This window comes from Lampetra fluviatilis, chromosome 44, assembly GCF_964198595.1.
Source record: "Lampetra fluviatilis chromosome 44, kcLamFluv1.1, whole genome shotgun sequence".
Lineage (NCBI taxonomy): Eukaryota > Metazoa > Chordata > Hyperoartia > Petromyzontiformes > Petromyzontidae > Lampetra > Lampetra fluviatilis.
This window is the reverse complement of record NC_136318.1, coordinates 3,649,011-3,664,036: the sequence shown is the minus strand read 5'-3', so window position 1 is coordinate 3,664,036 and position 15,026 is coordinate 3,649,011. Positions and strand designations below refer to the sequence as shown.

Sequence of the window (15,026 nt, the reverse complement as noted above, 5' to 3'; positions counted from 1 at the left end):
CACCCAGCCCCGCCCCACCCAGCCCTGCCCCTCACCACCCCTCCCAGCCCCACCTCCCCACCCCTTCCAGCCCCACCTCCCCACCCCTCCCAGCCCCACCTCTCCCAGCCCCTCCCTCCCTGCACGACGGACGGACACAATAATCCCCTGTGGGCTGGTGTAACCAGGAGGTTCCTACCAGTATAAGTTCTCTCTTGATTTGAAGCTTTCGTGACTGCAGGAATCCATACTCTGGTTCTTTCGGTAAAGTCACGTGGGTAGAAAAACGAATTAAAGAGAACACGACGTTTCTGACGCTTGTGTTGCGCCCGAATGGTCGTGTTTTATTTTTTCTATCCACGTTGTCAGTAGCTCGGATTTCATACACGCTGTTGCCACCTGTCCCGGGTTTGCCCGGGCAATTCGATCATTGGTATCTCTGTTCAGGTGGCAGGAATTAATTTGTTTCGAGCTCTGATAGCATAGTGTTTGAACCTTTGTACTCAATTCTTCAGTCTTGATGGACCAAGGTTGACTTGAGAAATATTCACCCACCCTCCGGCCAACTCATTGACCGACCGACCGATCCTCTCACTCACGTGTAGCGTCGGAAATGCACATCTTACACCGTCGCTATTTACTTACCTGCAGTTGCGGGCACAGGCCCATAGGGGGTGCCACCCTGAGCTGGGGAAGGACAGAGAGAGCCGGACCGTTGAGGGGCCGGGTTCTCCGACCCCAGGTGAGGGGTTCTTCCAGAGTCCCCTGGAAGGTTCCAGAAAGGGGACGGTACCGGGGGCGGAGACCCCCCGACAGCTCGGGGCAATGCTTTGAAGACGAAGAAGCGAAGACCAGCAAGGCTAGGACCATGGAACCCGACGTCCTTGTAAGGGCTGGGGCCGAGCTGGGACCAGTGGTCGGGACCCGTACCTTGGCTGGGTACCTTGGCTGGGTCGGGTCAGAGTAGCCTCCCCTAGGGCAGATAGCCGGAGGGCTTGAGAGCCAGGTTACCCAGAGGGCACGCTAGCCCGGAGGCTGTACCTACCTAGATAGTGGGAGTTAAGGGGAGTTATGTTTGTAGTTTATAAACACATTCCTGCGGAGGGAGCTGGTAGGAACGTTGGGTTGCTCGTCAATGGCCAGGGTCAACGGCGGCGTGGTGTATTCCGCAACTATGGCCGACTGTGAGGGTGGGCACAAGCCGGAGTAGGTTAAACGTTGAGTTTTATAAGGGCACCACGGGGTGACCAGCCCCTCCCCACCCAGCCCCACCCCTCCCACCCCCACCTCCCATTTTTGTATGCACGACGGACGGACACAATAATCCCCTGTGGGCTGGTGGAACCAGGTGGTTCTCATACCAGTATAAACCGTGTTGCCTCTAAAGACGTCTCCAGTCTCCGTGGAACCCACTACACATGCACCCAATCACCAACCCACTCTCACTCCCCTGCTCAATTGCCCCCACTCTCTTGGGTTGCCACCGAGATCTTGGTGACAATGTTGAACTACACAGTTTTAGGTTTGCTCTGTGGAAGAGGTGGCAACCGTCCTAGTTCCAGGTACGAAAGCAAAACTCGCCAATAACCGCAATGCCAGAGAAACCAAAATGACTGCACCAATGTACAGCAATGTTAAATAGAATCACCATCCCTATGGTAAACACGCCGAATACAACTACCAAGGAAAATGACAAATAACGGAGGTTAGTTTCAGATAAAACAGCTAATTTCAACGCGTTTCTCCACCCAAAAACAAACGTGGGGCGACGCTCATCTTGAAGCCAATGGGGGGGGGGGGGGGGGTTCTTAAAGTAGCGGCTATAGATTCCACCTTGCCATGGCCGACGAATGTTTTATCCACCGTTGCCCAATGGGGGTGACCGCAGGCACATGAAGACGTTGAGCTGTGTAACACACGCGACAGGCTTTTTAATATCATCACCATTTAACCAATGAAACGAAAGGTACTATTTTACAAAAGGAAGGGGGGCGGGGGGCAAACATTTATCGGTAACCACCAAGTCCGGTTGCGTCACCGCGCCACATTTCAATTCGCCCGCCGAATGTCTCGCCAACAAACTGACCCCGGGGGGAGGATGGGGGGGGGGGGGGTTGACACTGCTGCTCAAAAATCATTCCCAACCAAAGTCAAACGCGTTCGTGGCATCATCTCCGTCCGTCTGTAACGGTCACGGCAACTGCGGTAAAGATGAACGTGAACAACAACAGTCGACTATCAAATGGTACCGCTGTTCGGGAGGTAGTGGAGGCGGAGAGGGTTGTTTGGTGGTGGTGGGACCAGAGGTCGCAACCGGGTACCCGATACCCGTACCCTACCCGATACCCGGCCGGGTACGGGTAGCCGTTTGCGACCCTGGTGCGGCCGGGTACGGGTAGACCGTGAGTCACTGGTGAGTAGCCGTTTGTCACTCATTTCGGGTAGGGTACGGGTAGGGAACGCGTACCCATTTGCGATCCTGGTGCGGCCGGGTACGGGTAAGGAATCAAAACCCGTTTGCGACCTCTGGTCTCGGGTGGCGATGGGAATCCTGGCCGTGGGTGGCGTCCGAGGTTGGCCTATACCCTGGGTCGCCAGGAGGGGGCAGTACAGCAAGTGGACAAAGCGCCATCGGTTTCCATCCGGGTGGTAGCACCTCGAACGCCCGTGGGGTTTACTCCCGCTGGTTATGAGCACATCATTAATTTGGTTGAAAACATCTTAAAGTGAAAACCCAACTACAGGACCCTCGTGGAAAGAAAAAAAAAACAGTCGTGCGGCTTTCCTGGATAACCAAATTGTGATTATTACCACCCTACTAGAACACTGGCCACATTGATCAAAGGGGGTCTCCCCGCACCTTGAGATTAGAAGCAGCACTCGATGGATGCATTTGCCTCGCCGGCCAAGAGGGGGGGGGGGGGGGAGAAGACGTCGTCGCATGCGCCAACCTCGCGTACCGCTTTGGACATCCTCAGGAGCTGCGGTGAGGAGTCTCGGCTGGTCTCCACTCTCAGAACAAATGCGAGATCTGTCACCTCAACTCGTCGAGTTGTCCACAAGCAGCGCGGAAGAGAGCGGCTCACGCAGAACCGCTCAAATGTCTGTGCGCCCGAGCCAGACTAAAAAAAAAAGGCCACACTCGGATCGCGAGCGGATTTGTAATCCTACGCGCAAACACTTGCACGTTCTTTAATGCTCCAGTGGAGGTGCCTTCCGCAGCAGGTGGCGTGAGCGAGTAGTTGCTGGGGCTGCGCCTTTAACGCGAATGCTACCGTGCGAGTCGCGTGCGATGTGAACTCGAGGCTGCTCCTCTACCCCGAACCGCCCATCCCCGAAGGGATCAAACGACCGCTCCTTCGCCACGTAACTCCGTCAGTTTTCTCTCGTCACTCCGCCTTTCGAGCTGCCCGGCAAAATCGTCGCAAGGCGCGTGTTTCCACGCATGCAATTCAAACGTCGACACCAATTCATATATAGAGTTAAATTAGCGAAGCACCCAGTGTACAGCTCACCAGGAATGCAAAAAAAAAAGCATCAACTGTTACATCAAGCACGGCTGCAGTGCGGGCACGAAGTGAATTAATACACTCGGCATCGATTCCACGGCTTCTTACGCGGACGTTTACAAGTATCACGAGAACGCGTCCGATCGGAGAGCGCCGCTGGGCGAGACGACGAGCACCTGCGCCGAATGAATGGGGTGACGAGACGGGCTTGAGCAGCATCGCCGAGGACAATACACCGGCGAACGAGCGATTGATGGACACAATGGGCAATTGTTGTCTTTTGTTGACAAGCTCCAGGCAGTTGAAGCTGGCTGCACTTCGCCGAGGGGGTTTTACTGAACCCAACGCGAAACCCCCTTCCATGCGTGTCGCGTGCTCCGTGCGCGACACGCATGGGGGTCGCTCCCGGGATGGATTATGCGTGGCGATGACTTTCGCCGTTAAGGGAACATTTCGTACTGGCTCCCGTGTTCCCACGCGTATCGCGCGCTTTTAAGATGGTCTTCTGCGGCCGTCTGGAACGTTCTCTTTCCTTCCGATATTAGGTAGCCGCTGGAGGCATGCTCTTTTAAATCGTCCAGATTTTTTTGTTGCGTTTAGTTTGTTTGTTGTCCTTACCCCGCACCTCGGATTAGCACGGCTGGCGACGTGCGGTGCGAAAGAAGTTCAACGTACACGTAGTCGTACGCGTAAAATGTACTATTACACTTTAAAGAGCTTTCATTTGCTTATGCACTCAATTGAATCGAATCAATTTTATAACATTCATTGCTTAATTTGAACTTCTAGAGTAATGCTCCATTATTTAAAAAAGTCAACATTTTTAGACGTTAATAGTTTACGCAAAGTGAACGCGCCAATCGTCAACACGGTGCCACGCGCCGCCACTCGGAGCAGGAAATGCAGGCGACGTTTCGGGAGGCGACGTCAAATTTGCTGCTTAACTGTCGTGCCGGATTATCCCAGTAGCACAAGTAGCTACTACACACACGTGTAGCACAAGTAGCTACATATGGAGCTACACAAGTAGCTACATGCGTAGTAGCTACATGTGTAGTAGCTACTCGTGTAGTAGCTACATGCATAGTAGCTACTACTACATGTGTAGTAGCTACTACATATGTAGCAGCTACGGGCCCCGCACTTTCAAGGGCCCCGCGCTAAATGCTTTCAAGCTATCAATTCCAGTTCAGTAATTCTGCACTTGCTCTATTACTATAGTACTATACCGCCTTCAACTTTTATGAACGACTGGGTGTTTAAGGTTAGCGATTTGTCGTATTATCTGGCCGTATAGCAAATGAAAATATACAATTACTTTACTAGGCAAGTAAAATTTTAGTGTTTTTTTTATATTTGTGCTTTCTTATATTTAGGGCCCCTTTATAACATATGCTACAGGCCCCTAACTAGCTTAATCCGGCATTGTTACCTGTCAACCCCTAATCAGTGCTGCCTACCTTATTACATACCAATTCAGACCTTAGTGGTCAACCCCGTGCCCTTTATACATCTCAACGTTCATCCTACAAAGTCCCATCACAAGGCAGAAACACAAATAGACCAAAAAAACACTTTTCCCCCGTATTGAAACGGCTGTACGCCGTATGGACCTGAAAACTCAATTTCCTTGTACAAGAATACGGGGTAAACCGTATGGGTTGACAGGTATGCATTTGGGGCCAAAGCAAACTCCTCCATTTCCTATCTTGGCCCCATTTTCCAGTCAATGCGAAGATGGGGGAACGTGTACAGAATGCGATTCATGGGCAGAATCCAGACTCCCCCACGAGCTGCCAATTTGCCAACGACTCCGTTTTCGCAACTAAATTCATCAACTGTTTTAACACCGGCAGTGGATGTCGCGCGGCCTCTCGTGGCTTTGTTGAGGGGGGGGGGGTAAGAATGGACATGAAATCGACGCGTCATCGCACCTATAGCCGTGCAGTGTCAAGACTCGAAAGTGTCGCAGGGTTAATCTCAGTGGCCAATAATGCGTTCGCAAACACTCGGCGCGCACCATGGGGACAGGGGTGACGATGCCCGAAGAACGTGACAACCCACACACGTCTTCTTGACGCGCACTAATGCTGAAGGGGTCAGTGCAGAGTTCCGTCCGTCTGCATGTAACGCGGTGGGGGGGGGAGGCGAGGTGACGCTCGTAAACCTGAACAAATAGACGTTAAACTTTGGAATGAAGTCACGTCGGTGTTATCGAGTTACCCTCTTAATAATCGGCCAAAGTGATTAAAGGGGTTCCCCAGAACTTTGGAGACTCAAACCACAGAAATATTAACCATTTACAAGTACGCAGACGCATCTCTGTGACGACAGCTGCCCGTCGGCTTGCGCACCGGAAGATACTTCTCACGCACATCGCAGAGCACCACAGGATCCATGCGTGCGCAGGTCGTTTCTGCCTTGTCGTTGCATCCTCCCCGACGGATCGGCCCCACAAGAGGCACAATCGCGTTCAGCAGATCCCCACTTAGCCCGCATCGTCACTCTCAACAAAAGCGCCTCCGCTACTCTGGGGCCATGAGACGCCGCCGTGGGTTATCAAGGGCACCACAGACGTCCCCTGCTAAGTTTGGAGCAGCGCTCGCGTCCACTCGCGATCCCGAGCCAGTGCTGTCAATTCTGTGTTCGTACGGCGGAGGGAAGTTTATCCAGACGAAAATCACCGTCGAATTCCTGCAAAGTAGTACTAGTTTAGCGACCACCGGGACACGATGATGGGCTGAACAGCGTGCCGGTGAAACCGCTGGTCTGAACCTCCTTTCTTAGGCCGGGCGATCGACGGCCTGGCCATAGCCAACCAAGATTTGGTTCAACATCATCAGCCATGGTCAGTCCACTGCTGGATGAAGGCCTCACAAAGCTGCTGGCATCTCCCACGATCTTGCACGATGTACGACATGCATTACAACTCCAAAAATAGATACCTCCGCAATGTATATCGCGTTCAATATAATGAATGTTCGTAAAAAACCATCAGCAGTACTGTGGGCAGGTCCAGGTACATCCCAACATGGATCGCTTTCCCCCCCCCTCCCCCCATGCATTAGGTTGCACTGTGCGTTGTTTGGCCCGGCGCGTCGTCCGACGTTTCGCTCCACATGCTGGAAAAATAGACGATGGCAGGGAATTCCAGTCTGGCCGTCGACAGGCTGTGGAGTTTGGAGTCAAGTTCGTCCACGAGTCGTCCTTCTCGGGGGTCTGGCTGACTAGAGCAGCCATTTAGTGTTTGTCGCCCCTCACCCTCACATTTAAAAACTAAATAATATCATCAGGTCAGCCAAATGCCAAACACGATAAACCTTTAAATATAGACACAGCCAACTAACCATGCCGGTTCGTCCTCGGCGCACTTGGCACGCTCTGACAAGGCGACGGTCATCGCCTGCGTCTGCACCCTCGCTGGTTTCCTCTCCCGGCGGTGCACCACTGCCGCCACCACCACCACTGCACCAGCTGCAGCAGCTGTAGCTGCAGCAGCGAGAGGCGAGGCAGGAGGCGCACACTGGCGGCTCTAGGAGGGCGTAGACTTGGCCATTGCCACGCTCCGCAGATATTTCCTCTGCTCGCAAGCCGTGGCAAAACCAGTGGGAGGGGGGGGGGATGATTGTCCCCTCCGTGAGACCCCAAAGAGTTGTAATTTATTGATATCAGAAATTGTTGTATTTAATGTGTTACTTTACCTTTGTTGGGCCGTATTGTATTAAAAATGCTCGGCATTCTGAGAACGCACGGACTGCCGCCCCTCCCAATGTTTGGGAGGTTTCTAAAGCCGCCTCCGACTCGGCAGGCATCTGGTAATCGTCAACTAAGGTAAAAACAAATACGCGTGACGAATATGACATCACCACCGATCCCGCTAGGGAAATCAACGCTGGCACAAAAAATGCATCACCAAGTCGATCAACAAAACCCCTACGCGCATGCAATACATTCAAGGGCAAACAACGTACAGGTCCGCCCAGAGCCCAGCGAGGCGTGGGTCGGAGCCGCAAGAACACGACGCAACACCTGCCCCCTCCCGAGAAACCTCACGGGCACTCGGTGCCGATGCCCGGCCACCCGGAGGAACGACCGGCGTGGTGGAGAGGGAGGCGTTCAAGACGCTCGCAAAGTGAAATTCCAAAACAACTCAACTTTCATTTTAATACCGCAAGCGGTGTGGCGGGTCGCTCGGCGGAATAGAGACAGCCACGATTGGTGGGAAGGACTAGCCCCGGTTGACAGCGGCGACCCGTGCCGTGGAAACGTTACGTCCGGGCTGGCATTGTGGTGGGTGGGGGTCGGCTGTGAACTATGACCAGGGGCTTAGTCGGCCGGGTCTGTGTGGGTTGGTGACCAAGAAAATATTTCCATAGCCGGGACACCACATCCAGTATGCCTCACTATGGCTGTCACTACTACTCGGCACATGATATCAGCGCCCGTCTATACCAGCGACCCGGAGAATACTCGGTGAAGAAATGAATCCCAGGACAAGACGGTCACGAGCTCTCATGCCGATCCGGTCGCTAACCCCCGAAAACCCTGTGCGCGGGTGGCAATTGGCGGCGCGGTGATGCGAACCGCCACGATAAGGAGCGGTGTGGGGGGGGGGGTCAAGATAAATAAATGAAACCACAAGCGATGAGCTTGCGCGTTTGGTGGGCATGGTTGATCTGTGTTGTGTGAGCCGTGTGCGAGCGAGCGAGCCAGCGGGCGTGTGGGCGAGCAGGTGGGTTCACAGGTTGCCAGGCGGGCGGGCGAGCGAGCGGCCAGGCGATGAGCTTCACATGGCTTTGTCGGGCGCTGACGCGTAGCCCTGGTGGTAGGTGGGGTGCACCGGGTATGGTGGCTGAGGAGCTGGGTTTCACACGCACACACAAAGAGACAGAAGTCAGCCGCATTGGCTTGAACGGTTGGAAAAGTGCAAATAGGGTGCTGATAGGGAGCACTTATTACGGCCAGGATGGCACACGAGCAGGTGGTGTGGCCAGCACCACACTAGGGCGTGCTGATGGTTACACACCTCATCTGAGGCTTAGTCGACCTAGTAGAGGCCCAGGACCGGTTCAGATAATCGTCACTGGTGTTGGCCATGAGCGGGAATCGAACTTGGGTCACTGGGTTCGTAGCGAAGCGCGCTAACCGCTACACTACCGCTCCCCACTCACACGTACTTAGGTACCCATTCACGTACACACAAACGCACACAGCGGAGGAGCGCCGGCTAGCCGGGGCTCCATCGCCAGCAGCGGGGTTACTCACCCATGGCCGAGTCGTAGGAGGGCGGCGCCATGGGGTACGGCTGGTACGGGGGGCCCTGGGGGTTGTAAGTAGGCCCCTGCTGGGGGTACCCGGGCCCCTGGGGGTACCCGGGCCCCTGGGGGTAACCGGGCCCTGCGGGGTAGACGGGCCCCATTGGGTAGGCGGGGTACGGCTGGGCCGGTGGGGGACCCATCGGGTGCTGCTGGGGGTAGGCGCTCTGTCCGGGGCCCGGCTGCATGTTCAGCTGCATGTGCTCAGCTGTGACGGACAGAACGAAGACGCGCGGTCAGACACACAAACAAGAACAAGGCAACAACAACAACACGAGCGACGTTGAACAAATCCGCGAGCGTGACCAAGTCATCGCACCACCGCCAGACGGCCACACGTAATGACGCGTGGCCGGCGGCCCCACCGCCGCCTGCCGTACCGGTGGTGTAGGAGCGGAGGTTTCCCTGACGCCAGCGTCGGATGAAGCAGCAGGAGCACATGAAGCAGCAGATGGCGGTGATGACGATGACGAGGAAGACGAAGATGCTGGACGCGATCCCGGCGACCGTTCCGGGGCTGCGGTGCGAGACAGGGCGGTGCACGGGGTGGCGGCCGTGAGTAGGAGTGTGAAGATGTTTTTTCGTTTTTTATGCTTTCCAAATTAAGCCGGGTCCACGTTGGAGCCATCAGCTGCGCCGGCAAACCGCGCAAGAAAATCGCTCAACCTCGTCGCCTGCGACTGCTTTCGTCCACACCCGAGCGAGTAGTTGGGCAGTGAAGAAATTATGCGGGATGCGTTCAGGGTCGTAACAACCAATCGTAAATCGTGAACGTGCAGAACGTGATGAAACACGTTGCCGAGCAACTACACAACCTGCAACCGGTTGTGCAGTTGCACAATGTTGCGTTAGCGTTCGGGTGCAGCTGTCAATCAAACCCAGACAGAAGGCCGACACGGGACCAGTCGATTCTCGAGGATGGTTGGCAACTTTCAAAATCCTGAGGATTCGTCAAGTCCCCGGGAATCGGAGATGACGAGTGAATCGTGGGACAGCTCACTGGGGACATTGCGGCCTCGTTATTTGGGAGGAACTGGAGTCAACATTCTCCCCCAGCCACATTCCTCATGCTGCATAATGGGTCCTGCGGTGAAATTGCGGTTACTCCTACCCAGAAATCCCGGCACACCCACAGTCCACAGCCAAAACACTAATGTCTTGACTGAACCAAATCAACACGTTACAATGCTACCCCAAACCACATCACCACCATTAACAGCATCACCTCTATGATCACTGTTTCATTGCTTTTATGGCTTTATTTTGGTGATTTTTAAAAAAAAATTTGGTTTGGCCATGTTTGTTTGTTGTAGAACAGAGTTAGACTGATGGCCTTAATCTAAGTTGTCTTGTGGTTGTTGTTGTTTGACTTGCATCCCACTGGGATTTTTGCACACAGTGTTGGTGTACGGTGCTTTTTCTGCAATATTTTGCTGTCTTTTCTGGATTTTCTGTTTGCACATAGTCACTTTAAGATGTTTTCTTGTTCATGTTTTTTTGTTTGTTGCGGTTGCACCCGATTCAAGAGCCGAATGGCTCACAGGGCTACACCTAATAAATTAAACTTGAAACTTGCCTCACCACCCCAAAACCCTCAACTCCGACCGCTAAACTCCGAACACTCAACCATGAATCCTGAACCCTTAACCCTGACCCACAAACCCACTAACCCTGAACCCCAAACTCCGCGCTCACTTCACGGCGAAGTAGGTGCAGTGCTTCTGCATGCGCTCGGAGATGCGCTGGCTGGACACGGAGCAGCACGAGCGCTGGTAGCAGCTGCCGCAGCACGACTCGGGGAAGATGCAGTTGATGCCACGGTGAAATGTTCCATTCTTGTCCGAGTAGCCCAGGCACTCGCGGTCTGCGGAGACTAACGGACAGAGACGCACGGAGGCACCACACGTGCAGCATTAGGGGGCGACTGCCTTTTTTCCCACACTGCGCGAGCGAGCCGTGCCCCGGGGCCGTGCCCAGGCAGCCCGGCGCGGCTCAAAAGGTGCCAGGTTGGTTTTTCCACTGCAGAAGCAGAATCGTGCCGCCGACATCACGTGCATCGAACGAGTCGAGGCTCTTGTCGAGGACCCTGCGACGTCATGTCCTCACGGTGTACCGATTGACGTCACGCGATGGACGCATCGTTAGCCCCATCTGTGGCCCCGCTTGGCTAACCGAGCCAGATTCAGACATCTGCTTGTGAGGCCAGCGCAGCACGGTTTGCTTCCGGCTCGGCAAATCGCCAGTGGAAAAGCACCCGTGCCGTGAGAGCCCCGCGCAGGCTTGGATGTGCCAATGGATAGGGGTGCATGAGCCTCAAGGAAGCCCCAGTCACTCACTTATCTCTGTTCTACGTCTACGAGGATTAGTTTCTCCCTATAGGCTAAAATAATAACTCAACCACTTCGAGTTTGTAGAACATCGATGTGCTATAGTTTGTCTCTAAAAGCCCAAAGGAAGACCCACCGGGTTTTATATGAAATGATGTAAGATGTCAATGAACCTTTAGTTGGCTCTGAGCAGAGACAACCACCCAGCAGGTTATATAACACGAGTTTTCACTACACCAGTGTGCCTTGGTGTGGCTCCGAGTGTGTGCTCAGTGACAATGACGGAGCCAGGATTTTCAGGTAGGGGGGGCAACCCCTCCAGCAATGAGAAATGATAGAGGAGTTGTTCCTAAGTAAGGAGTTGTTAGTGAGTAAGAAGTTGTTAGTAAGAAATTATTAGTGAGTAAGGAGTTGTTAGTAAGTAAGGAATTATTAGTGAGTAAGTAAGGAGTTGTTCGTAAGGACTTGTCCCTTGCTTTTTATTGGACGCGTGTGCGGCGATGGCGCAGCCATCGATCGAGGGTCGAATTCGAACCGCGTTGTGTGATCGGCATCGCGCTCGCTGAAGCTGTATACGCAACTGCGCACAATTCTGTGAGTTACTTATAACTGCTTTGCCGTTACTTATTGCCAATTATGGACTCAGACTATTGTCCTATCATCTCATAGAGTCCCTGGCACGAAATAATATCCTACACAGTGGCAGTGCGGGTCGCAAAATGTCGATGTATTACTAATAAACCCCAATGATCCGATCGAAATTATGGATTTCGATCGGATCATTGGGAGGGTGGGGCAGGCACGTGCCACCCCGCTCACTGGCTCCGCCAGTGCTCAGTGAGACCACACCATGATAGTCCGTACCAACTATCATCTTATTCTGGACTTCACGTTTTCGTGACTGCAAGGATCCATACTCTTGGTTCTTTCGGTGAAGTCAACAAAACTTGCTGCTGGCTCACCGGTGTTGTGATGGGTCTGGGAAGCATGCAAGTCACCCAGTCTTACCACCAGTGGCAAGCCGTCCCCTATGCCCACAAGGCGAGCACTGATCGTTCGTGTGTCATCCCAATTTCAGTAATGTCTAGAATTTGGCAAATTGGCGACATGATGCCGGCACACAGCGGCGTTCTCAATTTCGCGTAACGCTGGAGGGGGGGGGGGAGGTATTTAACGTCCACGCTGAGTGAATCAGACAGGGAGGTCGTAGCCGTTCCACCGCTACGACTGAGCCGCAAAGACGCCACGGCATTCACCAGGGATCGAATCTCGAACATCTGCGACAAGCGGGCAAAGCGCAAACGTTGAGCCACGGGCCAGGCGCCGACGGATAACCAACCACGTGGGGCTCCGGACACGTGCGCGTTTGTGTGTTAAACAACTAATGTCGCACTCATCTTCTTGGTTCTTTCGGTAAAGTCACCCAGCTTAAATATACGCTGCCAAGCCTGGTGGTGTTCATTCAGACGCTGTCTTTCCGACAGACCTGTTCTTCACCCGAGGACGGCTGCTTGCGTTGTGGCCGAAACGTGGTGAGAATTATTTTAAAATGTTTTATTTTTATTATTTTATTATTTCCCTTCTACGTGACTTTACCGAAAGAACCAAGACGATGAATACCTGCAGTCACGAAAGCTTTAAATCGAAATTAAATGTCGCACTCTTAGGTTTTTTCGGTAAAGTCACGTAGTAAAAAATTAATAATAAAATTACGAATAAACCTAACAGAAATAAAATAATAAATCACGACGTTTCGTAGGCAACACAAGTCTCCGTCATCAGGTGGGACCGCCACAGCAAAATTTTACTGTAGCAAGTGACTTTACCGAAAACACCTAAGAGTATGAATCCGTGCAGTCACGAAAGCTTCAAATCTAGAACTAATGTCGCCACCGCACGTACTAAACCCATGATCGTCTGGGGGGTGCGGGGGAATGACAACCAACCAAACGCACACACACAACGCACATTTCAAGGAATGAGTGGGATTTTAAAGTGCGCAAGCAGCTTCCTAACATGGGAAGCAAAGAACGTTCCAGACGGCCGCAGCAGCGCATCTGAAAACGCCACGCGGCCTGCAGCCAAAAGCTGCTGCTGATGTAAATTTCGATTTAAAGCTTTCGTGACTGCAGGGATTCATCTTCTTGGTTCTTTCGGTAAAGTCACGTAGAATGGAATAAAATAAAACATAATAAAATAATATAATAATTCTCACACTGCTGATGAGCGGAGTTGGCGTGGTGGTTCATACTCATTGACGACATCAGCGATGTACCCGTGGTTCATTCGCGACAGGCGCTGTGTGTGTGTGTCTGTAATGAGTGCGACCCTTGTAACGTAAATCGTTGGGCAACGGGAAGCCAATGGAGGCTCAAGCGAGCACATCACAGGGCCACCGCCAACGCAACTCGTCTCCGCCATCAAAGCACAGCGCGGCAATCGCAGCCACTGACAACAACCGGAATAACAACAACTGCTGCTGCAACAACAACAACAACACCACCACCACAACTGTGTAACATCAAACGCAGCGGAAATAACTCAACACCACCACCACCGTCAGCAACCTCCACTGTTGCAGCATCAACCGCAATGAAACGACAGCCCCAGCAGCAGCAGCAGCTACTACAGCCGCAACCCCCACCACCAAATTTAAACGAGCAACAACTGAAACAACAACAACAACCGTAGGAGCAACAACAACTGTAGTCGCAGCAGCAGCAGCTGTTGTGTGGGAATTGCGTGAATTGTATCGGGGCTATGTCAACACCGCGGCGAGGTGGGGACCCTGCCCAGACCCCCCACCCCACTAATCTCACACCACATCGGCTCAATCCCAATAACCCCATACAACAGTGGGACCCTGCCCAGACCCCCCACCCCCACTAATCTCACACCACACCGGCTCAATCCCAATAACCCCATACAACAGTGGGACCCTGTTGTATGGGGTTATCGGGTTCAAAGGCCCAGGCAGACACATGGAGACCTGCGTCTCGCACCAAAGGCCCCCTGGGGGTGGGGACTCAACCCTCACCTCATGAGGCTTGCACCATGACCCGGCAGCCTGGTCCCAAGGACCCCAGCATGGACCCCCTAGCCACCACCACCACCACCCCCCCCCCCCCCCCGTTGTTACCTTCGCCGTGGGCGGCCAGAAAGCAGAGCAGGGCGAAGACGAGAAGCGGCGGCGGTGCCGGCATCGCGTCCACGCGGCGTCTCCTCCTCCTCCCCCCCGCCTCTCCCGAATATTCCGACGAGAACACCACCACCACTACCCACTACTACCACCACCACTACCACCCACCACCACAACCCACCACCACTACCAGCACCACCACCACTACGACCACCCACCACTACCACTACCACCACCACTCACCACCGTCCACCACCACAACCCCCGTGCGTCTCTCCCCGCCTATCTCCTGCCGCTGCTAGAGGCCTCTGGTCTCCCTCCTACCCACACAGCCACCACCACCACCCCACCCCCAGAGTCTTCTCCCGACTCAGAGCTCGCCTCGCCTGCTCCTCCCGTAAGCGTGCCGCTTCCCTCGCCCCCCTCGCACTCTCCCCGCCAATCTCTCCTCTACTCTCTCTCCTCGCTCTCTCGACTCTCCCCTGTACTCTCTCCTCGCTCTCTCTCCACTCTCTCTCCTCGCTCCCCTCGACTCTCCACTGCACTCTCTCCCTCGCTCTCTCCCCTGGATTTTCTCTCTCTCCTCGCTCTCTCGACTCTCCCCGCGTCTCCTCCGTTATCGCTGCCCTCCACTCCCCTCGACTGCCCCCCCCACCACCACCCCCCACCACCACCCCCCACCGTTTGCTTTGAGGTCGTCACGTGGCCTCGGCCCAGCGCTCTCATTGGCGACGGCGAGACCGACGTCACTCGCCGC

The 15,026-nt window shown here is 54.0% G+C and overlaps 1 protein-coding gene across 1 annotated transcript; it reads right to left on the bottom strand.

Annotated features, from left to right (window-relative positions):
* Positions 1-1,890: 1,890 nt before the first annotated feature.
* On the bottom strand, positions 1,891-14,916 carry LOC144947254 (protein shisa-4-like). The gene is made up of 5 exons (XM_078876476.1): positions 14,270-14,916; positions 10,499-10,676; positions 9,184-9,320; positions 8,754-9,011; positions 1,891-8,348 (listed from the first exon to the last, which is right to left on the bottom strand). The coding sequence occupies exons 1-5, from the start codon at positions 14,331-14,333 to the stop codon at positions 8,275-8,277; spliced, it is 711 nt and encodes a 236-aa protein (XP_078732602.1). The 5' UTR covers positions 14,334-14,916; the 3' UTR covers positions 1,891-8,274.
* Between the last annotated feature and the right edge of the window lie 110 nt (positions 14,917-15,026).